The following is a 25,494-nucleotide window of genomic DNA, read 5'->3' on the forward strand; positions in this document are numbered from 1 at the left end:
GCAAAACTTCCTCTCCCTTGCCCTCCAAAGGCAAGTGGAAATTAAGCTTTCCACTTCTCAAGATCACTAATGTGCTTCACTAAAGGAAAAGCCTGTCTGGCATTTTGGTTCAATCCCGGCGATCACACACAGCAACGAAACCAAGATGGATCGATCCTACCAGCACAAAAAAAAATTAAACAACAACAACAACAGTAGCCCCTCACAGAGACCCAAAAAGGTGCAGGTAGACATTGATTGGGGCAGGATGCTCATGATGGCACATATGCTGTATGGTTGCCACAGAAAATAGTGAGCCAGCCCATACTCAATCTGGACCAAACCATGGGACAAATGCCAGTCTGATCACATCCTTATTTCCAGTCACAGTAAAAACAGTACCAATTGCATATGCTCACCTGCACCTTTGTTGTTCACTTTCCTCCCTCTGTCACTCAAACATACGACTCTAAGCACACTGCCTTTTGTAAATTGTTTTTGGTGTATAACATTATTTAAGGCTATATACAAACTGTAGAAATTATAATATGCCGTACTGTTTGTGACGATATTTTTTAAAAGAATCTACATTAACATGACAAAACAAAAGCAATAATTTTTATTTGGCAAACACATGGCTCTACTTTCTCTTCTTCCCACTGCTTGCACATGGGGTTTGAGGAGCATCACCAGCATCCCCGTTGTGACGAGCACGCCACTCCTGCTCCAACCTTTTCAGCACACTCTTGGAGAGGAGTCCTTGTTGTATTAGTCTATCAGCCAGAGTGCCCTGGATTTGACTTTCTTTGTCCATTTGTGTTGCAGCACGGCTAGAGCTGGTTGTCTTAGGCCCTCGCGCTCTCCATTGCTCTGGGGCCTTCAAATTACTTCGGGAAAGCTCAGTTTTAGTCTTTGGAGATTTTTCTGCATCCAGCTTCACATCACCAATGCTGTCCCTCTGAAGAGTAATATCCTCTGGAATAGTTACAGTCCCTGAAGTAGTTTGAGAAACTCTGATCAGTCTGGTAATATTAAGCACCCCAATTTGTATAATGTCATCCACCTCCTTCTGGATGTTTCTCACAGATGTAGCATCTGGGAACATGTCCATAAAACGGTAGCTGCAGAAAAACACACATGGATGGGTAAGAGGAGGATAAAGATGCTTGAAAAGTTAACACCTTTCTGCAAACTCCCTTGGTTCTCAGTGGCAGAACTTGGAAAAGTTCCTCTTTTTTGGTTTACAAATCCTAGAATCCCCAAGCCAGCAGGGCCATTGGACGTAACATCCAAAATAAATAAATAAATTAAAAAAAAACATGTTCAAACTCTGCTCAATGGCTTGGGCCACAGCTTGATCAGTTTTTATATTGTAATTTATATAACTCGTCTCTGAAGAGTGACATGCAAATATAGGCATGTTGCAATTTATAGCAAACCACAGCCAAAATCACACACATTGGCCCAAAATCCTCTTGTCTCGTTACACAAACAGCATAATTTTTGGAAGTGAATTCCGTAAGTTAAAGAAAATCACTCTAGACAGTATCTGTTGCATACTGAATTGTGTGCCTCAAAAAACAACTGAGAATGATTTCTTAACTTGGGGTAATTTGCCTCCAAATGTTAAAGCCAAATGTTAAAGCCAACTACACCAAAGGATCCTGGCAAATTTGTCTGCTGGTTTAAAGAAAAATACTGTATACTTTCTATCTGACCATTAAAGCTAAAAGCGTATATAAAGACTTAATATTTGTACATAGTAAGCAGTAGTGAAGATGAGCTGAATCCAAATTTGTCCCTCCACAAATATAGATGTTCCTTCACTCATGGAGAGAACAGAGACTTGAGAAAGGGATTCCCACTGACACCAGGCACAGAGAGACAATTTCTGCCAGACAAATTCTTCTATCCCCATTCTGAGTCTTGTGTTACTGTGGCCGCTAGATACATCCCACAGCCAAATCTCAGGAGATTTACAGGAGAGTGCCAGGAAGGAAGGAAAATGCCAGAATCCTAATGTCATTTATGCTGACATTACTGCAGCTGTGCAAATAACAGCAAGTGGCCACTTGCATTCTTGGTCACATGCCAGTCATCCAATGTGGTGCACACCCAGGAATGTGAATGGCAACTTGTTAATCAACAGCAGTTCACAGTCACAATCTGCGCAATTATACTTATCCTGATGTAAACCACCAACATAAATCTGGCCAATGGCTCCCTCTGTGGTTATTACAGTGCAACTGAGAGAAGGAACAGAGGCAGGTTGATAGGAAAGATCCAAAAAGGCCTCATGAAACCACTACGTTGTGGAGATGATAGCAGATGGAGAGGGATAAAGGGGAAAAAAACGGATGAAACAGAGAAGTGGTTTCATCTCTTCCACCTTGTGGCTCCAGCTCCCAAATAGAGTTTTCCTATGGGTCAAACATCCTTTACAGAACAAAACATTCCCAGTCTTGCTGAACGTAAAATTCTGTACAGTTCTGAGGTAAAGCTAGTTCAACCATGTGACTTGTGACATGTGTTGTAGGATGATACCTCCTCAAAATCTTAAGACACAGTACTGTAGCTTTGAAAATATCTTCATATCAAAATATTCCTGAACATGGAACACTAACCAAGCCAAGGGGAATCTAATTTTAAAAACACCTCCCTGTGATATACTTCTCACGGATGCATGGAGAAATTTTGACAAGAAAAAGCTTTCACACAAGTCATTCCACATAGCATGCAAGATTTGTAAAATCTCAAACAAAGACAAGGGGGCTGTTAGAAGGTTCTTATTTCAAGCAGAAGAAAAATTTTATGCTTCAAAATTTCAGACATTAAGACAAGAAAGAAGTCACTGTCCAATACCTTAGCCAAAGATAGAGATCAAGGACATCATGAACAGCTTCAAGATGTATAAGGTCTTTTATGTTCTTGGGTGGAACCAGTGGCCAATTAATATGCCTCAACAGCCAGTCAAGCGTCATAGGTTCGTTTTTACTGAACTGCCTTGCAAACTAGAAAATGAAAGAAACAAGTTAAGCAATCTGTATTTCTGCCAGAACAATGCGATTGTTGATCTCTCACACTGCAACATACCCTGAGCAACAGATTCCCCACCCCGAACTCCACAAGCTCAGGTAGGAAAGGAATTTCAGCAATTTATCACATGAATGTTTTTAGTTCAATACAGAAGAGCAAATATTATTAATAAGCAGCACATTTACTAATATTTAAAAACAATAGGAAAATACTGAAACCTTCCTTGTGCTTGAGAGGACAACCAGGAATTCTTTCACAGCAAGTGGGAAAATGTACAATTTTGTCTTCCTGCAAACTTTTCCACCATCAATTTGTGCTTTTTGAAACATGTCTTCCTGACCCCTTGCACATTCCTGGATTTAGCTACTGACTCAAATGCCTGTGGTTTTTTTTTTTCTAATCTCATTAACAGGATTCTATATGGGCACTTCATACCTAGCCTGGATTTACAATTTAATGAGGCTGGACTCTGGCCAACTCCCCATGTCTGAAGCCATGGCTCTTTTAGTTTTGGCTCTATTGCAAAAACAAGGAGGATCATATGGTCTCCCAGAAATCTTTTTCCTCATCAGCAGCAGGATATCAAATCTTTAAATTAAGAATGGGAAATTTACACTAAGTGATATTTTTAAAAAAACGAATTTACCTAAATCATACAACTAAAAACACATATGTTGTAGTCAATGGCTGGAATCCTGCTGCACAGCTCCACAGATGCAATGCAAAGCTTCAGAACCAGTTCAGAAAATAGTATCACCCTGGAAGTGGTATTCACAAAGCACTTCCACATGGATGTTGTTCAACAGTTGCAAGGGAACTGTGCAATCCTCATTGCCCAGGTGGAACACCTGGCAAACTTGCAGAATCATAAGAGATGGATGGAGGGAGGGAGGGATTATATTTTTGCCCCACCTTTCTCCTTAAACAGGACCCTAGTTGACTTAATAACTAAAAGACAGTATTTAATGCAAACCGTATGCATGGATTAAAAAAATTTCAGCCAATATAAAAAATACATAAATTAAGAAGAAAACACACAAAAGCTAGCCAAACTACATGTGGAAATATGCAGAGGAAGACTGTTACAGCTTTTTTGTCAACTGCTCTCCTATTCAATCACAGAAATGTTGTATAAAGAATTCTAAATATCACTGAGACACAGTGTAAGCTTAATGGTGGACCAACTTCTATAGCCTTAATACAATCAACATAAATCTTCCCAATTAAAGTATTTCTCATTTTAATTTCATTCATTTATTAGATTTCCACCCTGCTTTTCTCCCCAAATATGAAACTCAAGGTGAGAGAACATATTCTGCCTAAAAACAAAACAAATAAAATATCCATCAAACAAATCACTATGAAGAAATGGAGGGGGGAACAGTTTCACACATTCATGGCAAAGAATATTTCTCACACAATACATTAGGAAACCTCTGCATAGAATCGCTTTTGTAACACAGGAAGTTTGTTATACAGTGGTGCCTCGCTTAGCGATGTTAATCCATGCAGAAAAAATCACTGCTAAGCGATAACATCGCTAAGTGAAAATAAAAAGCCCATAGAAACGCATTAAAACGCGATTAATGCATTCCTATGGGATAAAAACTCACCTTTAAGTGAAGATCCTCCATAGGGGCGACCATTTTCGGTGCCTCTTAAGCGAGGAAACACAGCGGGTGGCCATTTTGTTTAGCCGGCAGCCATTTTGAAACTGCCGATCAGCTGTGCGAAAATGGGGGCTTTGCGATGATCGCTTCCTTGCGATCATCGCAAAGTGAAATTTCCCCATAGGGACCATCGCAAAGCAATCGCTTTTGCTCGCAAAGCGATTTCATTGCTATATGGAGCGATTGCTATTTATTTATTTATTTATTGGACTTATATACCGCCCCATAGCGCTACAAGCACTCTCCGGGCAGTTTACAATTTTTTTTAATTATACAGGCTACACATTGCCCCCCCAGCAAGCTGGGTACTCATTTCACCGACCTCGGAAGGATGGAAGGCTGAGTCAACCTTGAGCCGGCTACCTGGGATTTGAACCCCAGGTCGTGAGCACAGTTTTAGCTGCAGTACAGCGTTTTAATCACTGCGCCACGAGGCTATGCGAGGCACCACTGTAATCCCTGAACGGACAATAACTGGCCATAAAGCATTAAGTAAGACAGTGAAATCTTCATATGACATTCTCTGTCCGGCAGCTAAAATGTATTTTCTCATGCTTATAAGCTGAAAGAGGATATCTATGACTTTTCACATATTCCCTGCAATCTACATTTGAACCCAAAAGCAAGTTCAAACATATTTATGAGTAATTTGACCTTTCTCACCAGATTACTCATAAACATGTTCAAACCCATCCATAAACTCAAACATAGGCTGCAGAAAAAAAGATGACATGTCATGGAACTCTTCCCCCTACTTAAAAAGTTAAAATGCTGAGAGGAGGAAGAGGGTGAGAGGAAGGAGGAGGGACAGCAAGGAGACAGCTGCAATTAAGTACAACACAGTCTACTTTTTCATGTCCCTTACCCACCACACATGGCAGAAGAGATGCAAGTTCCTTACCTTTAACAGCATGGTGCAAACATAAGGCTGCTTTCTATTGAGGGGTGCAGTGCAGAACACATACCTTACCCTCAAATTAAGTGGAATGTGTTGAATCATGTCAGCTATAAATTTAAAGTCCTCAATCTTGCAAACAAAGTACAAGCCATCAACTTGAGAGAGACTCACAAAGATATCCTATTTTTAAAAAGAAAACATGTGATAACTAGGTGGTGTCCTGGCTGTGTTCAAAGCCCTATGTATACTGTGAGCACAATACAAGAAGCCCTATTTCTGCAACAAGTTCTACAACTTACATACATTACATACATCAAACAAAGCTGAATATGTTTATCTGCTCTCTAAATTTCATTCAGCTTTTACTACTAACAGCAATGAAGAAAGTGCTATTATGTTACTCCCAAAGCCCTCCCACCCCATCAGATGGCTCCAACCTTGCTCAGCCAAAGATCAACCAAAGATTCTGGACTATTGCCCAGCACTCTACACTTCCAAGTTTATCCTTGTAGCCCTAAGACCTGTAATCTCTTTTCATAAGAATGAAAACTGAGATTCCTGAGGCATGGAGTTCGATACAGAGTACCAATTACGCTATGCAGTGTAGTTGCAAAATATCACAATGCAGAGTGCCTGGGACAAATATGAATGCATAGGGACTTCAAATGGCCCCCTTCCTGACCCCATCTGTGTCAGGCAGGGCAAGGCAGTCTCAAAAACCTTCAGAGGCTCTTTCTCCTCTGGAACAACAAGAAGGAATACTAAGCTACCCCAAATGATAGCTACTGTGTGCTAACCAAAGCAATGTGGCATATGAGGTGCTGTACACCAAAAAGATTAAATAAACTTTCTGATTCTTACAATTAGATTTGATAGAGTGGCATGCGGAAGATGATACGCAAACATTTCAATCTGTTCAGCCGTGGGATGCAAGCCAGCAGTCTGGGGAAAAAGTGGACAGAAGGAAGAGATATGCCTTATTTTCATAAGAATTAAACATTTATTGTTTCAACAATACATTGAAACAAGCTGCAAACAATAAAGATGATCTATTAAGGTCAACATATATAAAATAGTTACAGCACTAATAAGGATATGATTGTCAAGTAGAAGACGACAAATATCTACATGGGGAAATGTTCAGGAGAGTGAGGTTGAAAATTGTGTCTATTTATTCACATGAGTACAGGGAAAGCAGCAGAATACCTTCCATATGCAAAGCTCTGCTTAATTCCAAAGCATTTTTTCTTAATAATTAAAAAATACACTGCATACAGATGCTCCTACTGCATCTTTTGTAAGTGTCGTATGTTCAAAGTCATACCAAGTGCCTGTGTGGCTTTTTCACAAAATAAGGTGGAACATAAAGCAACCCTTCTCAATGTGCTGCACTCTACCTACTTTGCATTACACAATGTCCACTAACCCCAGCCATCAGTGCTGAAAAGTGATGGGACCAGCAGTCCAAAACACGCGGATTTTGGAAGAACAATACCAAGCATTCAGATAGGTTCAGTCTATTCATAAGTCACTGTGGCTCTGTGGCCAAGGGGAAGCTTCACGTGTATATGATTCCAGATTAGAGATGGGCACAAACTGCTGGTGGGGCAGTTCATAATGGTTCATTCTTTGGATGCACAGGTGCTCCATGGGCACCCAGCTTCCGTCCCCTGCCTCCTCCAGTGGACACCTACTCAGAGGCAGCATCCAGCAGAAGAGGGAAGCAGGGGTGCCTGCAGAACATCAGCGCATCTAAAGAATGAACCATTACAAACTGGCAACCCGGTGGTTCATATCCATTTCTATTCCAGATTTAATCTCTGCCATCTTCTTTTGAAGTGATCAAGTAACAAATGATGGAAAACACTGATGGGCAGATGCAGTTTAACAACATCTGAAGAACCACCCCGTAACATAATGCGGCTTCCTGTGTTCATCTATTTGTTTGTTCCTTGTACTTCTATGCTGCCTTTGTCCCAGCAGTAGGACTCAACGCAGCTCACAAATCACCAAAAAAGACAAGAATTAAAAGCATCATACAAACAGCAATTAAAAAGTTATTAAACAGAGAATGATTAAAATCATCATGTAAGAATTTATATAAAAGCATTTTAAATGCATTAAAAAACATGTATTGACAACGAACACAAGTCAGCTTAATAATAGTAACAACTGTGTGCCATCAAATCAATTCTGACTTACGGCAACTCTTTTCAGGGTATTCTAACTAGAGAGTATTCAGAAGTGGTTTATCATTCTCTTCTTCTGGGGAAACCCTGGGACTGTGCAGCTTGCCTAAGACTCCCACAGGCTGGCTCTACTCACAGGAGGCCCAGTGGGAAACTGAACTCCCAATCTCTGCCTCTGCAGCCAGACATCCAAACTACTGAGTTATCAGTGTCAGACAGCCTAGACCCAAACAATATAGGACTTTATAGATCATAACCAGCACTTTGAACTGGCCTTGGAAACAAACTGGTAGCCAGTGAAGCTGTTGTAACGGAGGAGTTATAGGCTCCCTGTAAAGAGATCGAGTCATTAGTCTGATTGCAGCATTTTGCACCAGCGGACGTTTCCAAACCATTTTCAAAGGCAGCCCCACACAGAGTGCCTTACAATAACCTAAGTGAGATATAACTAAGCCATGTATCAAATCAGACATTTCAAGGAACAGACACAGCTTGCACACTAGCTTTAACTGTGCAAATGCACTTCTGGCCACCACCAAAACCTGAGCTTCCAGGTTCAAGATGAGTCAGAGGGACTATTCCCAAACTGAGAGTCTGGCTTGTCAGGAGGAGCATAATCCCATTCAACACAGGATGAACCCCTATTCCTCAATCTACCTTTCGAATGATGAGGAGCACCTCCATCTTCTCTGGATGAAATCTCAATCAGTTTGCCTTAATATGCTCTATCATCAACAACAGACACTGGCTTAGAACAAGAACAACTTCCTTGGAGTTAAATGGAAAGGAGAGATAAGAGTCAGGTGTTATCTGCGTACTAGTTGCACCTAATTCCAAAACTCCAGACAAGCTCTCCCAGCAGTTTCATGTAAATATTAAATAGTACAGGGCTCAAGAGAGAGCCCAATGAGACACCACAGGCGGAAGGCTACAGTAGTGAACAAGAGTCTCCCAGCACCACCTTCTGAGTCCTCCCATCCAGGAAGAACTGAAGCCACTCTAAAACAGTGTCTCCAAGACCCATCCCAGAGACAATGCAGAAGGATACCACAGTTGATTGTACTGAAAGCTGCTGGGAGGTCCTGCAAAACCCATAGGGACATATTTCCCCCATCTAGTTCCCAGCATGAGCTACCTGCCAAGGCTATCAAAGCTGCCCCCCTCCCATTTTCAGGCTAGAAGCTAAACTGAAATGGATCCAGATACTCCATTTCATCCTAGAATTCTTGGGAGAGTATCCTTGTGACTGCTCAACTCATATGAACATGAAAGGATCATGGAACTATAATACAGGTCAGCAAAGCCAGAGCATTTAAAGTCTTACCACTATGGGATCAACTGGTGCTTTTAAGAGCTCCTTTAATAAAGGAAGGTCATCTTGATGCATAGTAGTGACTTCCCCTTCTTCAAACATAGTGCCGTATCTTCCAGCTCTGCCTGAAATTTGTAGAGCCTGAGAAGTTGTAATTGTGTCTATTTCCTTTTCCCCCTTCTCATTGACAGATGGCTTCACTAGAGAGTTAAAAATGATTCTTTTTATGCTCCTAGAAGAAAAAGGCAGGAAATAGGTTAACACAGAAGACTAAGTAGAATATTGTATTTAGTATACAACGAAGATAATGTTTCCCTATGATCAAGGCCATACTAACATAACATTCAATTGGGATCCTAAATGTAAAAAAAGGAAAAGTGCTGGAGAGAGAACTATTTAAAGAAAACAAACTTTTGTCTTCAGTAATGCTACCTAAGAAGCAGCAACAGGAACTTGGAATTAATAGATTAAAAGTACTTTTATTAACATTGTACTTTAGAAATAATAATAATAATGTCATTGTAAATATATACACATACAACGAAATTCACAGACACCCAGAGACCAGACACATGCACACACATAAAATTCCCCAAACACTCCCCACCCACTAAAAGTCCCCCACTAAAAATACAAACATCTACACCGCAGGCCAAGTAACACAGTCCAACTAATTATTCACTACTGGTGGTCTTTAAGCTCATTATTAATTGCAATTATAGCTCTGGGATAAAAACTATTGAGAAAACATGTGGTCCGAGTCTTAATTGTTCTATATCTTCTGCCAGATGGTAACAGTTCAAAAAAGTTATAAGCAGGATGGGAAGAGTCTCTCAGGATGCTATGTGATTTCCTTAGACAGCGGGATGTGAAGATGATGGGGAACAACTTTAGAACATTATAACATCAAGTAACAGAGTTTTATTTTTGCAAAAAGAGTAACTTTTACTTATTACTTTTGGAGAGGGCAGACTGGTCATTTTTTCAGTGAAGGCTTCATGTAATTAAAAAACATAGAAGCCACATTCCTATTGGTATGAATTTACATTACAAAAGCTGGAAGACATCATCATCTGGGCTAATAGAATTTAATTTGAATTAACTGAAAGCTTCCTATCCCTTTGTTTAAGGTTCTGAGGCAGCAGTCCTAATCCTGCACTCCCTGGCAGATTTAATTTAAATTAAATTTCCAAAATTAAACACTCCCCCTGGACCCAAGGCTCCTCAAGGCTTCCCCAGGGCAAAAGGAAGGCCTAGGGAGCTTTGGATGCTGAAAATGGGAAGAACAGGAGGCTGTCAATTAATCTGAATAAAATTTTACTGGTGCCAGATGATGTCATCACTTATGCACAAATTTATACAAGAGCAGTGGTTCACAAACTTGGGTGATCCAGGCATTCTTGGACTGCAGCTCCCAGAAACCCTGGCCAGCACAGCTGGTGGTGAAGGCTTCTGGGAATTGCAGTCTAAGAACACCTGTTTTACTCAAGGTTGGGAACCACTGCCCAAAAGGATTTTGCCCAGAGTGTAAATGGGTAGTAGTCTGTTGTATTACATGTCACTAACAAATGATGAGCAACATTAACAAGTGGCATTCCTAAAAAACAATGAATAAGCTTTGTCAGGCAAAGAAAAAGGTTCCCTCCCTCTCTGCCATCACATTTGCGACATACTAGCAGAATATTTGCTAATTACTCAGAATCCATTCTAGGCTCTATAAAAAAATATGATGTGCAGTTATGGTCACCCAAGTCAACAAACAACGATCCAGTGTCTAACCTCCAGCTGTCCCTCAATTCACTGTCATGTCCCAGGGAAACAAACACTCCCACACATATACATGTAACCTGGGCAGGACGAATCTAACACATTTCTGGCAGAACCATGCTCATCCCTTCCTACACACTCCTGAAGGCATGCAATTTTCCCTTCAACTAGAAGGGTAGAAGCATAGATAATTGTGAGAAAAACTGAGGCTGAAATTTCAGTAATACATAGGCAAGCTCTTGTGGAACAGCTGTTCAACATGTATACATACTAAACATGCTAAGTTATACAGACTGCAAACTCAAGCGTATATACACTAGTTACACCCTCTTTTCATTAAATACAGTATGTAAATATGGTTAAAATAAAGTGAATCCGTTTAAGTCTTGAACACACACCAAGGGCAACAGGGAAGGTTCATACAGTAGGACGCCCATATCCACAGAGGATTGGTTCCAATTCAGCAGATGCTGAAAAACATGGATTATAGTGAATGTTATTTTAACAGTGAACACCATACACACCATGGTCTCTAGCTTCCTCTAGTGGCCAGTTCTGGTAACGTCACCTTTAAATATATACAGTGGTCCCTCGATGTATGCACAGCTCTACGTGCATACTTTTCGAGGTACGGACTTCTCTGGCTGCAAGATTGCCAATCGACTTGCGGCTGGAGGACTGACCTATGGACCAGAAGGGGGAGGCGGGGAAAGTGCCAAATTCAAATCTGGTGCTTTCCGCGCCTCCCCCTTCCAGTCTGTAGGCCACCATGCCTCCGGCCTTCCAGAGCTTCTCCATCGCCATGGGAGGCACCTCGGAGGTCCCCCCCGGCCGCTGATTGAGCCTCCGAAGCATGATCAGCAGTGGGGGGGGACCTCCGAGAGGCCTCCCATGGCGGCAGGGATGGCCTGCGGAGGTCCCCCTCACCGATGATCGAGCCTCCAAAGCATGATCAGCAGCGAGGGGGACCTCTGTAGGCCTTCCCTGCCACCAAAGGAGGCCTCTCGGAGGTCCCCTGCCCCCACCGACGCAGGCTTTACCAGGGTGGACTGGGCCTACCAGGGGACGGCTTCCCCTGGTAGGCCTGGTCTACTGCTCGGGAAAGCCTGGGGTGGAGTGGGGGGAACCTCCGAGAGGCCTCCAGCAGTGGCAGGGAGTCCCTCGGAGGCCTCGGACAGCAGCATTGGCCGCAGGGAGGGACCTCTGAGAGGCCTCCGGCAGCAGCTAGAAAGCCATCGGAGGCCACGGGTAGCGGCAATGGTGGTGGCGGGGGACCCCTGGAAGGCTTTGGAAAGGTAAGTTGTATTTATTTTTAATTTTTTGTGGGGCGGGTTCTTGGGCCGGTTACAGATTAAATGATTTTCAATGCATTCCTATGGGAAATGCATTTTGACCTACAGAGTTTTTGACCTACGGACACAGTTCCAATACGGATTAATTCTGTAGGTCGAGGGTCCACTGTATATATATTTCTAGGATTTTTCTTCTAATATTTTTCATATTTTCAGACTGGATAAGCGAATCAGAGGATACTGATCCCACCAATATGGGAAGTTCTACTGTAGTGCTGGGAAATAAGCTCAGAAAGGGTGAGAACTATCATCACATTTGCTTCATTAGTGTTTAGGATACTTACAAATTGAGTCCCATTCCAATTGCATCTGTTGCAACCATGATTTTACAAGAATCATTAGGATCATTGAATTTCTTTGCCTGTGCATGCTTTGTTCCTGAAACAATCACAAGAACAGACTGTGTTTTAGGCAACAATACATTTGAATTTTCTGGCTCTACTTTGTCCCGAACTGTATCATTTACCACTTTATAGGTTTCCCTTCCACTGCCATTTTATAGTCTACTGTCATACATGTAGCACTAAAACTGCTTCAGATAACATCATCCATGAAAATGGCCCACTGAAATTCCTATGAGAATGCCATTATTATCAATTGATCGATGGAGCGATTGATTTTTTTCAAGTCATATACCAGCCCATAGTGCAAACATTCTCTGGCCTATTCACAACACAAGCTTTTACTCACATGCAGACACCATTTCTGCAAACCACAAGTGGCCAATGTCCAGAGGTCCGAGGGCTGCACATGCCCACCTGTGGACCTTAGAGGCCCCACCCACTTCTGCGCCCCCTTCCAAAATAAGCGAGTGGGGAAAAACTCCTTGCACCTAGTGGCAACTTTTTAAATAATTGCAAATCCACAAGGGACAGTTGTATATGATCATACGTATTTCTGGTGATAGAAGAACTTTTAAGTTGCTACAACTGCTGATGCTACAAAGGTCATATTCTACCCCACAAGAAGCTGCCAGTTCACACAACCACTGTCTCTGCATGAACCTGTTTCCAACACAAGCTCCAGAAAGAGGATCTTGGCTAAATATTAAAAGACTCCATGACAGCACTTCATATCTGGCAATGCAAAGGATTAAGAAAGGTGGTGGACTCTGTATTTTAAAGGTTTTTAAGCAAAGGGTGACAACCTATTGGGAATGCTACAATTATGAATTTCTTGCATCTATAAGGAGTAGATTAAATGGTCTTTGAAGTATCTTCTATTTAGGCCACTCACAGGAGTGAACCACCTCCTTGGTTAGTATCATTACCATCTTCCCTTTCCCTGTGTAACAAGAAGCCACTTGCCCGCAACAAATAGAAAATATTCATGGTAGAAGATTGAAGAACAAAATAGATCCTCAAGAAACACAAACCACACATGGTAATACAATCAATGTGGAATTAAAATCGAATGAGTTATATTATTAGACTGACTTAAAATGATATGGGTGGATACAATAACAAGATAATCCATCTTCTCCTTGTTAAGAATCAGCAGTAATATAAACCAGATATAAAATTTTATATATTGTAAAATAAAAGTGCACATGTAAAATCTAATGCCAGGCACAACAGCATGCATAATGTTATACAATTTAACAGCTGGACATCACATATGGAACTATTTTTTACATAAATGGTCAAAAGCAGAAGTACTAATATGTATTAAAAATATTTACCTGGTGGTAGGCTTCCATATATGACAGCACATTCCAAACCCCGTATTTCAATCTGCCGACTTATTGAATAAATATCATTCTTACTGAAACAGACAATGCAATCTCCAGGGCGAAGGTTATCTAGAGACTGAAGTGCCTTACCCAGCACTTTAATTGGCGTGAGTCTGTTGTAGTTTCTCACCTAGAAAAAGCAAGCATGACAGCAACAAAAGACATGAGAGAATAATGAAGGGGCTATTCTGGTGCAACAAGGACTCCAACACACGCAACTATACACTCTCTTGTTTCCAAATTGATTCCGAATGTCCTCTGGGTTTCAAGCCCGCCTCACCATGGCAGGAATAGGAACCAGAGCACTGACTTTACCATATATACCACCCTTCTGATCTAAGTCATTAGCTGTATTGCCAAGTCCTGGAGAAGGAAGTTAGTTTCTACTGGGAAGAAAATGGTACACAGATTTTATTGTATCTCTTTATTTGGCTGCATATTTTAATGGCTAGTCAATGGTGTTAAAGCAACATTTTTGCTGAGGAAAATCAGCAGGGGAAGGCCATTGTCGTCACATCCTGCTCATGAACTCCTTAGGAAATTCCATGTGGTTGTCATTGTAAGACAACAGGATATTTGACAAGATCAGCCTTTTTCTTTATCTACATGGGCTTTACTTATGTTCTTAAAAATATAAACTGAAACAGCCACTGACTGTATCAGTGATATATAACGCAATTATAATAAATATATATTGGGAAAATTTTATTTTAAAACCTATGATTCCTGTGATACAATAGCAGAGATAGGATATTTGTATTCGTATACAAATATCCAAGATCCAGGTGGCTGGGATTCCCCAGTCCCACCTCCTCGAACCGACCCATCCACTTATGGGTCACCACACAACGCACCAGGCCAGCATCCTGTTCATTGCATCAATGATGAAGCCCAGCTGGCACTGCTCTGCCTTCTTGCTCTTCTGGCCACTCAGCAGCTGAGCGGGAAGACTCATCCCATTTCCTGGTTGGATTGGCCAGAAGAGCAGGAAGGCAGAACCCATAAGTGGATGGGTCAGTTGAGGGAGTTGGGACTCAGGATCCTGGCCACCTGAGTCTGGGATATTCATATATAAATATCCCATTTCTACATTACATCTCATAAATTATATGATGTCTCTAGCCTTTGTGTAATTATGGTTGATGAAAGTCCTCCATGTTGTTTCTCTCACAAAAACTAATGCAGTTTGATGCAACCTTCTTGTACTTTAGCTTAAATCCCAAGTAAACACTACAAGATAACCCCACTACTCACCTCATTCCCTACATAGCTGGAATGAAACACATGATTGCTAATGTCAACAACTACAAGAAGCAGATTTATTAGACTAAAAAATTGATCTGTATTGGGGAAATGTATTTAATGTATTCAATGGGTAAATTGAGGCCTTCCCCTTTGGAGAATCAAAAGACTGGAATGTAAGTGATGTGTTTACCTGTGATGGAAGTTAAGGTATAGGAAGGGTACATCAATGTGCTCATGTTTTGTGTAAGGAAGGAGGTTGATCTTCTGCCTGAATTTCCTTATATATCAGGCTAAAGCTTCAACCATACCTTTGTGCTTTAAACCAAAGTTTTGTTTTTCCTCTTTGAGGAATATTTTAAATAAATGACACTTGGAAGAGGTATACATAGCACTGCAGGTATAAAACTTACCTCAACCTCCTCCCCTGTTGTATACATGAGCTCTGTTACCAAGTTAATAGCAGCAGCTTCACCACAAACATGAATTTCTTTTGCACAGAGACCTAAATTTGCACAAAACAAAAAAGGCTTCTAAATCAACTTAAATGGGTGGAACATATTAAAGAAAAATATAACTGATGAAATCCAGTACTGTAAAGTTATGGCACATAAGTCTGAAGACATCGTTGGTCACAGTCATATTTTGGTGATTTAAAAGTTTCCTCTTACACCTCTCAGAAAGTTTCGAGGCCCCCTCAGGATTCCTTTGATCTTGGGGAAGCCTTTAGAGACAGCACAATGAGAGCAAGAGGTCTTAAATGTCTGATAATTGCTGGTGGTGGTCCCAGTGGCCACGACAGGACCTGCTATGGGTATTTTAAGTTATTTAAGAAACCATTCTGCTATCTTTAATGGCTTCCCAAGGATAACTTTGAAATGGACAGCATATCTGAAAACAAGTTGACACTGTATGAGAGCCTGCTAATGAAAACAAAACAAAAGATTAAAGGAAACTCCACTGGGCAATATCAGGCCTGTTAGTATGGCACTTATGGTTTTCGGGATCTCTTCCAATAGTCTCCTACCACACAGATAGCTACAATAACAAACATTTCACAACACCCATGTTGCACAGTCAGCGGAAAGGACTGTCTTCCTTTTGTTCTAGGGGCCAGGAAAAGGTACAAAGAGGAATTCAAGTCTGTCATCACTGAGCCAAAAAAGACTGAAGCTGTGTTGTTGTTACACCAATAGTGCTGATGTGGTGCTATGCAACACTGTCACATAACACAGAAATCGGCTTTGACTTTAGTTTACATAGGACCTTCCCTTATTATCAATACATTTTCTCTCATTTAACCTCACAGATTATTTTAATTATGTATGTATGCATGTATGTATTATTTCAATGAAACCATGGGGCTTTGCTGATTTACTGGGAAGCATCACTGACTTGACCAAGATTAGGACCGCTCCTCAACTGACATAACTACTTTTTATAACAATTAGAAGCAAAGCAAAATGAAGTGGCACACCTCTTGCCAAACAAGGTCTGTGAACCACACAAACCTACTTGACAGGCACTGCTAGTACAGTGGTGCTCCGCATGACAATAATCCATCCCATTGAAATCTCTGTTTAGCGAAATTGTTGTCATGCAAAATCCGTTTCCCCATTGGAATGCATTAAAACCCAGTTTAATGCGTTCCAATGGGGAAAATACCTCGTCGTCCAGTGAAGATCACTCATAGGGAAGCCATTTTGCGAGCGCCGATCAGCTGTAAAAATGGCTGTCCTGCGAAGCATGGGCCCAGAAAACACAGGACAGCCATTTTGCGGAGCGGACGATCAGCTGTAAAAATCATCATCTTGCAAACAAGCTGTTCGCGAAGCACGGACCTAATCAACGTCCAGCGAAAATCCCCCATTGGAATGACTGTTTTGTGAATCACTATAGTGATCGCAAAAAGTCATCTTTATGCGGATTTGTCATTTAGCGGGGTCATCATCTTGTGAGGTACCAGTGTACTCTAGAACATGGTGCTGCGTGACACACATGAAAAGGGCTGCAGTAAAGAATTTTGTTAACAGTAAACTCACGTACCCAAGAGTGCTCGAGTCCAGGCCCAGCCTCGAGTAGAATCTTTAATCATCTGAATTTCATCAATCACAGCCACTTCATCTTAAAAGTAAAAAACAAATTAAACAATAAAAACTGGCACATGGTAAAATGCAATTGCAAAACAAAACTTTGCAAAGGTAAACCCCCAGGATAAGCTCTTTAAACTAGGTATCTACTCAGGTTAAAACTACTTTTACAGTCTCATTTGTACAGTCCATTAGTAAATCACAATGCATAACAGATTCCAAAATGTATCTGAATGTTGTACAGCCAATTAAAAAAACCAAAACATGATCATGCTCCAAGATCCTGGAAGAACACTGAAAGGACAGACATATACATACAGGGTGTTGTAACACTGCACATCTCAATGGTGCAAGCAGCATGGGCAGCTGGTTTGCCTTCTGGATCAACACAGATGCGCTCCTCCCCAGTTAGTAAGTCACAGGGCACATTCTACAAGGGTGAAAAAAGGAAAAGGCAATTAATGAAAGGATTGCCTAAGAAGAAGACAAAAACCCATCAAACCTCCCCAAGAAAACTACAAGAATCAGCATCATTATCATAAACTTAAAACTGTAGAGCTGGATAAACGGGACCCAATGGATCACCAATAAAACATGCACAATAAGCAATATGAAATCCAAGACAGCATTTTGTGCTGGAAACTGGATGTTTTAAAAATGACCCTGGGTGCACCAATCTCCATTTTAAACTGAGTCTGGGAGGGTTGGGGAAGGTGAACACAAACTTCAAAGGTAGGTTGGGAAAGGATCCCTCTGGAACTATTAACAAGGAATCTTTTGAACATTTCATCAATCATCAAAGTCCCAAGCTTTCTTCAGTTAACAGCTTCCAGAGGTGTTGCCTGAACGCTGGCACAGATACACTACAGGTGGAATTCTGCTATAGCTATCCATCCAAAGAAAGCTTCTGTCAATGGAGTGGAATTTTCAGCAATTCTCCCTCTTTCCTGCAGTGGCCCCATCCCGTCTTGCTCCAGAAGACTGGGGAACCCTTGGGAGACTATTCTGTCAAGAGACTGGGGAGCTATGAGGGGGAGGAAGAATTGCTCAAAACAGCATCTCACCAATAGAAGCCTTCCATAGGTAAAGTGAAGCTAGCCAGATTCCATCCTATCTTTTTATAGTTGCACCAAAGCTATAACATTTCTCACTGAGCCCTCCGTGAAGCGCTTCCATCGGCTCAGGTTCAGCTCTGCTTGTCACTCTCCTAGTCAGCATCCCACCACCTGAGGATTCCCAAATTTGCTTCAGAGAAAGGCAACTTCTTCTTGTGACTTGGAACACCCAGGGTTCTTAAAAGTTTATGTCTGGAGGCACAGTTCCTATGGATTCAATAGCCATTTCCAGTTTGTTTTCCATCTATGTCTCATGGGAAGTTTCTTTATACTGAGTCAGATAATTGGCCTATCTATCAGTGTTTCCCACAATGACTCCAGGGTTTATGTATAGCTTTCCGAACCCTAACGAGAAATGGCAGGAACTAATTGAGGCCTTTTGCTTTACTACTGAGCAGTGGCCTTTTTATGTCAGAAACAGTTACGATATAAAACAAAAGGGATTGGAGCTATCACATTTTTCAAGATGTGAAGGCAAAAAAATGTTCACAGGTCTAAAAAGTTACACTGCTCCTGTATTTGCAAAGGAATGCAAAAGTGTCTTTCCCTTCCATCTCTCCTTGCCATCTGTTCTGCCCGTCACAAGACAGATAACATACTTTGTAGCTATGAAGAACATTTTATATATTGCGAGCACTGTATCATTAATGATCTCCAAAATATTTTATATAATGGCATGGACTGTAATATGATCATAGAAGCATGAAAATTCATTGACATACTAACAGCAGCATTACTCTTTTCGAAGATTTCATGTGCCAGAAGCTTTAGTGGCCCACAGTATATTCCTGATTCTGCCGTCAAGTATCTCTGGATTGCATGATAAGTTTTCCCACTATTAGTAGGGCCAGCATGAAACACAATCTTTCTATGGATCGCCCTGGCTTCTGGATACCTAGAATATACAAGCAAAACAACATATGGATAGGACAATCTGAACCAGTCAGTCTAGATTAATCACCACCTCATTCTGTAGCACGAGTCATCTGAGCTTTTAAAAAATAATTATCCTAATTAAAGTATTAATCTGAGAAAGATGAGGGAAAACTCCCAGAGGTGCAGAGCCAAGTGTTGTTGTTGTTGTTGTTGTTGTTGTTGTTGTTGTTGTTGTTGTTGTTGTTGTTGCTGCTGCTGCTGCTGCTGCTGCTGCTGCTGCTGCTGTTGTTACTTATATGCTGCATTTCTCCGAACAAGGGATCCAAAACAGCTCATAACATTAACATTCACACAGTATAAAAACACAGTACATTAAATATTAAAAGATAAATTAAACAATATATGATTTAAAATTAAATTAAGATATTGTGATTTGTACTGAAGTCTCCACGCATGCATCTTTCAAGCAGAAAATTATCTTCTTGGATAATGCCAAGAAACTGTCAAACACACATCCTTTTTCTTACACTATTATAAACTGTGGTCTTCCCAAGTTTTCTTTTACAGATAAATATTTTTTCCTTTATTTTATTTTAAAGTTAATTTTTACAATTTTCAGAAAATTGTACATTGTGCTGAATGCCCGGTAGGCAGAAGAAGCAATCTGTAAATCTGATGCATATATTACGCATATATGCTAAATGTAACTTCTTTGATATGCAAGACTGATATGAAAAAGCAGTTTTTGTTCATGTCTGGGTATTTACCTCCAATTGTTTTCTAAGGTCAATAGTACCTCATCATTCAGAATATGACTGACCAAGATTAACTAAGTATCCCTGCCGGTATCTGATTTTTAGAATAGAATATTATTTTGCTTTTATCTTCTAAATACAGATGCATAGTAAATGGAGTTACATTATAAGCCTAGAACAGCCTCCAAAAAAGGCCACCAAAGAAAACTGAAGGTAAGATGGACAAAATAAGATTAACAGAAATAGCCACTTTATGTCTAGGTTTTTTAAGCTTATTCATAAAACCAATCATCGTATTAGTGTGTTTCATGAGAAGCATGTCAAAAGAAGTTTTCTAATGCTTGAAAATCTAAAACAATCTACCACAATACAAAGGTTAAGTCAAAATACTATAAAAGGAGATGTTCAAAAGCCACCTAATCTTCTTAACATAGAAATTTAATAGCTATTTAAGTTTCATAACACTGCAAAATACACACATACATACACGCGAATACACACACACAAACACATATGCCATTATTACTAGCCTGTAGAGCAATGCTTTCCAACCTCGGGTCTCCATGTGTTCTTGGACTCCAACTTCCAGAAATCCCGGCCACCACAGCTAGTGGTGAAGGCTTCTCTGAGTTTTAAGCCAAGAACATCTGGGGACCCAAGGCTGGGAACCACTGCTGTAGAGGGTACAGCTCAGATATAGGCTGAAATTCTATGCAGGCTTATTTAGGAGTACAGCTCACTGAACCTGATGGAACTTACGTTTTATGCACATATAGACTGTATCAGTCTTAAAAGTGCAATCCAAAGCCAACAGAATTGCCACTGAAATCTATGCACCTTTAGATATTTTGATTTTAGAACATTTGATCTGATGCCTCAGTGTCCAATGTCCATAAAACATTTTCTTCAAATAAAGAAATAAATACAAATCCTTAATTCATAAGACATGATCCCTTTGGTCAGTATAGGCCAGAGGTTCCCAAGCTGCATACCACTGCACTGGGGTGCCGTGAAACCTAGCTGGGGCTTCCACGGGAAAAGGAACAGAAAACACACACACACACCAGCAATCCTCTCTCTTCTCCCATCTCATCCCACCCAAATTTCCCCAAGGGCCTACAGGTCCTAACAGAGAACCAGGTCACCAGCCTCCACTGGGAACCATAGAGATGAAGAAAGGAGAAACAGGCACACGGCCTCCACTTCTGGTTCCTGTTTGACAGAGAGTAATGAAAAACTCCTCTAATTGTTTGTAGCTCTGTGTCAAACAGAAAGAGGCTGTTTGCCTGCTTCTCCTTTCCCTATCTGTATGATCTCCTTGCCAGATGGCCTTGGGAGTTTCCTGTTTTAGGATCTAGAAGTATGACCTTGTGGATATTGGGGGGGGGGGAAGGATATGGCAGGGGGGATGTCAAGATCCTGCCCCTGGTGGCAGTAAGACGATGGCCCCTCTGAGCATGGGGTACCGCAGGCATTAGTCTTTTAATAAAAGGAGGTGTGACTCAACAATGTTTGGAAACCACTGGCATAGTCAATGACACTGAAGTAGCCTAACTGAATCAATCACAATTTTCTGAATCAACTCCTCCATACATTTCAATGATTCAAATGGGCCTACTCTGCAACTTACTTTAGCATAGTACTCAGGCGTTGACTCACAAAATCCCCACTGATTCAATGGGCCTATAGTGCAATTTACCACACTAAGCAACAAGATTTTGGTCATAGTATGACAGAGCAACAATGTTACCCATAATGAAAATAAAACATTTTATAGGAATATGACATGAACATTGTAACAGTATTGGTACTAAAGAATATGTATGTATGATTTTAAAAATCTAACCAGTTGGGTGGTAATCTTAAATCACTGATTTTACGCAAGTCATCCATGCACTCCAACATAGGGAATATCTGTTTAGCATGTTTCATGAAGAATGGAAATAGATTGCTAACATGCCCTGCAGGAAGGAAAGAAAGAAAGAAAAGAATATTTTAAAACCCAGCAGTATAATTCAGAACAACTTACAATTTTATAAAATTTGGTTACATGGATTTTGCCAGTAGGTTTTTTTCAGAATCTTGAAAAATGATTTGGAAATGCTTCTAAATTACTGTCATACTACAAATAACCTAGTATTCTTAATTAAACTTAAAATATTTGGATTTATATCATAAAATAACGTGACAGTCTATATCCTTACCTGCACCACAGCATATATCGTTTAGAATAATATGTATGTCAGCACTCAAAGACTTCGAATTCATAATGTATCTCCTAAAACTTATAAATGCTTGATGAAAAAGACGAGCTGTAAAGGGGAAAAACAAAGAAGAGATTGGTGCTGCACATAAGGTTTTATTTTCTATAGCTTCACTGCTTGAAATCTGGACCAAAAGCAAACTTAAAAGCATATTTAGGAAGGGAATCTTGATGTTCATGTTGATGAAAGGGGTTTGAAACACATTTGGAAATTCATCCATACTATCAGATACTATAAAGAGACATTGTATAAAAATAATTAATATGTGGAATTCAATCCTTATGGAGTTACATTAACAATGAATCCTCAAGGTTGTGCTGGAGAAATGTTGGGCCAATTTGGCTCATATGTGCATCTTTAGCAGTTTTGTCCAAAAGTTCAATTGCCTGGAGAATTAATTTTTATGGAGCTTGAGTGGATCACCTATCCATCTATACTGTATATGAATCACCATCTTTGCATACCCTCTTTTTATTTTTAGGGGGAATTCTAAACTGAACCCTGAAAAGTTAATTTCCTTACTTTGTTTAGTGGCTAGACAACCGACTGCATCCAGCTGGAAAACTGGTCACCATCTCTCACTCTCTCAATGGTTGTTAAAAGTTCGGCATATGGCTATCACTGAACACTTCAGGTTTGTTCACTGTGAGCTATTAGTGTTTAAATACATTTTGGATGTGTGTTTCCTATTACATTCTATATATTATAAATATTTAAATTTTCACACCAATGTCCCATGTAAATTTTGGTACTGATTTAGCATAATACAAATCTTAATTTGTTTTTAAATGGTTATTATTTATAATTGGTAATAAATATTTTTTAAAGTGGTCGGAAAAATCTGGAGCAAAATCTAATGTTTTAGATTACACACAAGACTGTTTCATAGAATACAATAATTATGTAAGGTTTAAATTTCAGTGGGATTTTAGCAAGGCATGGGAACAATGAAACATTAAAGGCTCCTCAAATAAAATCAGACAAGTTAACAATCACAATATTATTTTATTAGGGATTAATATTCCAAATAAAATTGGTCTTAAAGAGCTAACTTTTTGTTAAGGATAATTTACACATCAAATACAGATAAACATAGCCCAAACCTCAAGTATTTCATACCATCTAGTCCATTTTCTGTCCCCAGTCTTTGTATTTCTTTTGTCTTGTAAAAAGTATTTAATATCTTCAGAACTTCATCTAAAATAACAAAATATAAACGGTATCATGTTAATTAATATTATAAATTAATCATACAAACAAAATGAAAGCTACTTGGCAAGGGAACCCAAAGTGCACTCCACAACCTCATTTTCTGAAACCCTGCTCGGGATGTAAGCAATAGCAAAGAAGGGACAGAATCTACTCAGTGCCAGGGCTATGGCAGCCTCTGTTAGTGCCACTTATACAGCATCAACTTTATCTGGTTTGGGTAGCCTTATTTCCCAAATCATTTTGAATCTATTTCATTTAACAGGCTTTCACAATACTGCTACGCATAATCTGATTTTGAGTTTTATTATCAAAACTCCTGTGAGCCATCCCAAAAACTTATTATGCATAAAGGAGGATATAAAGGTTGCAAATAAAACCAAATACTTCTGCAAAAGTGAACGCTAGGCTATCATTTCCCTCCAATGTGTTCTCCAAAACATCATATTCTAAAAGGATGTGTCCTCTTAATAGAAAGAGAAAAAAACCCATGTACTCGCAAATTCTGTTATTATCCCTAGTTAAAATTTCCAGTCAAGGTACAATTCACATACTGAATAGGTCTTGGTCTTAAATATGTGTACGTTTCCATATGATAAGTTGAAAAAATTATCTATACTGTACTTTAATGCAAAGACAAGGAATGAAAGAAGCGATCCTCACAATAAGCTATTAATCATTCGCCACAGAGATGGGGAAAGAAGCTACCAGGACTTGCATCCCAGCACATGAAGCACACGTGGGCCTTGTGGGTACAGTACTCTTAATATCCTCATCACTCCTAAAGAGCAGCTAGACTGGCGAAAGCCATCAGGGGCTGCAGTTCAAACACCCGAAGGGCCACAAGTTGCTCATCCTGATTCAACATCTGTCCCCAACGTCCTCTGACCACCAAAACTTACATGGAATCACTAATATTCTCTTTTCCGTTCCATAAATAATTATGCCCCACTCCCAGTTCCTTAAGCTCTATACAGCCCCTGAGACTCGAAAGCCTCTGCCACAATCACAATGGGAACGAAGCCAATCGGAGGACAGGGAGGGCCTCCGTCCCTTCTAATTCCCCCCCTAGATTGGCCACGGCTTACTCTTATCGAGTGGGCGCGTGAGCTCGGCTCCGATATCCCCTTCGTGGCTCGACAACGACGGGGTCACCGGCAGCGGCACGAACAAGGAAGTGTCCGGAGCGCGGAGGCCCTCGTTCTCGCCCGAAGAAGCAAAGAAGGCGGCCCTCGCTGCGCCGAGACGAGCGGCTGCTCGGCTCCCGCCTCCGCGCCAGCTCCCAAGAAGGACGGGGCCGCCATAGCGCAGCGAACCCGGCGGGAACCACGACAACACTCGCGCGTAGCACAGCGCCGACATGGAAACGACTGAATCTTGGAGGCGCTCCGCGGTGACGTCACCGCTAGGCGACCGAGGACCCCCCCCTCCCGTAAGGTGTGTCGAGGACGAAGCCTGAAGGACGGCGTTGGACGTGACGCTGGGCGCTCAAGGGAGCGAGGCCGGTAGGGCCGCAGGGGGCAAAGAGGCGAGGCTGAGAGCTGGGGCGAGGCCTTCTCCCTTTCCCGAGGGCGGCGTCGTGGAGTCTCTCCAGGGGCCCGCGAGCCCTAGTAAGAAAAGCCCCCGGAGGCAGCTCGAAGGACAGCCAGCAGACGTCTCCAATCCCCACGTGTGTTGAGAGCACGTGCAGAGGACGCCCGTTAGCTCCGGGAGGGAGGCGGCGGTCGGAGCGGTTCTCTGCGTTTGGTAATAACGTGGAGCGGGCCTGTCCTCCGGGAGACAGCCTGCCCTTCCTTTGCCCCTTGGACTTTTCTGCCCTCTCTGCCTCTCCCGGATTATGATGATGCTCGGTCTGGTCTGTCTTCCCCATCGTATACGCCTCTAAGTGGGTTGTGTTCCGCACACCCGCAAACTCGGAAGTGCTCTTTTCCCGAGCTCCGGGCTCCGGCCCTGCGCTCAGCACGTAGTGGACTCCATCGAGGCCGCAGATCAGAGGTCACTTGCAGTT

The 25,494-nt window shown here is 41.1% G+C and overlaps 1 protein-coding gene across 2 annotated transcripts; it reads right to left on the bottom strand.

The window, feature by feature from the left end:
• Positions 1–575: 575 nt before the first annotated feature.
• On the bottom strand, positions 576–24,897 carry SUPV3L1 (Suv3 like RNA helicase). 2 transcript variants are annotated; one of them, XM_020807985.3, is made up of 15 exons: positions 24,575–24,897; positions 23,397–23,474; positions 22,218–22,325; positions 21,860–21,974; positions 19,109–19,277; positions 17,586–17,697; positions 17,224–17,301; positions 15,591–15,682; positions 13,885–14,065; positions 12,488–12,581; positions 9,097–9,316; positions 6,445–6,525; positions 5,587–5,763; positions 2,842–2,990; positions 576–1,100 (listed from the first exon to the last, which is right to left on the bottom strand). In XM_020807985.3, the coding sequence occupies exons 1-15, from the start codon at positions 24,846–24,848 to the stop codon at positions 620–622; spliced, it is 2,409 nt and encodes an 802-aa protein (XP_020663644.3). In that variant the 5' UTR covers positions 24,849–24,897; the 3' UTR covers positions 576–619. The 2 variants fall into 2 exon arrangements, with proteins under 2 accessions (XP_020663644.3, XP_072851310.2); XM_072995209.2 differs by having other exon boundaries at positions 19,120–19,277; positions 24,575–24,599.
• Between the last annotated feature and the right edge of the window lie 597 nt (positions 24,898–25,494).

This window comes from Pogona vitticeps, chromosome 3, assembly GCF_051106095.1.
Source record: "Pogona vitticeps strain Pit_001003342236 chromosome 3, PviZW2.1, whole genome shotgun sequence".
Classification (NCBI taxonomy): Eukaryota; Metazoa; Chordata; class Lepidosauria; order Squamata; family Agamidae; genus Pogona; species Pogona vitticeps.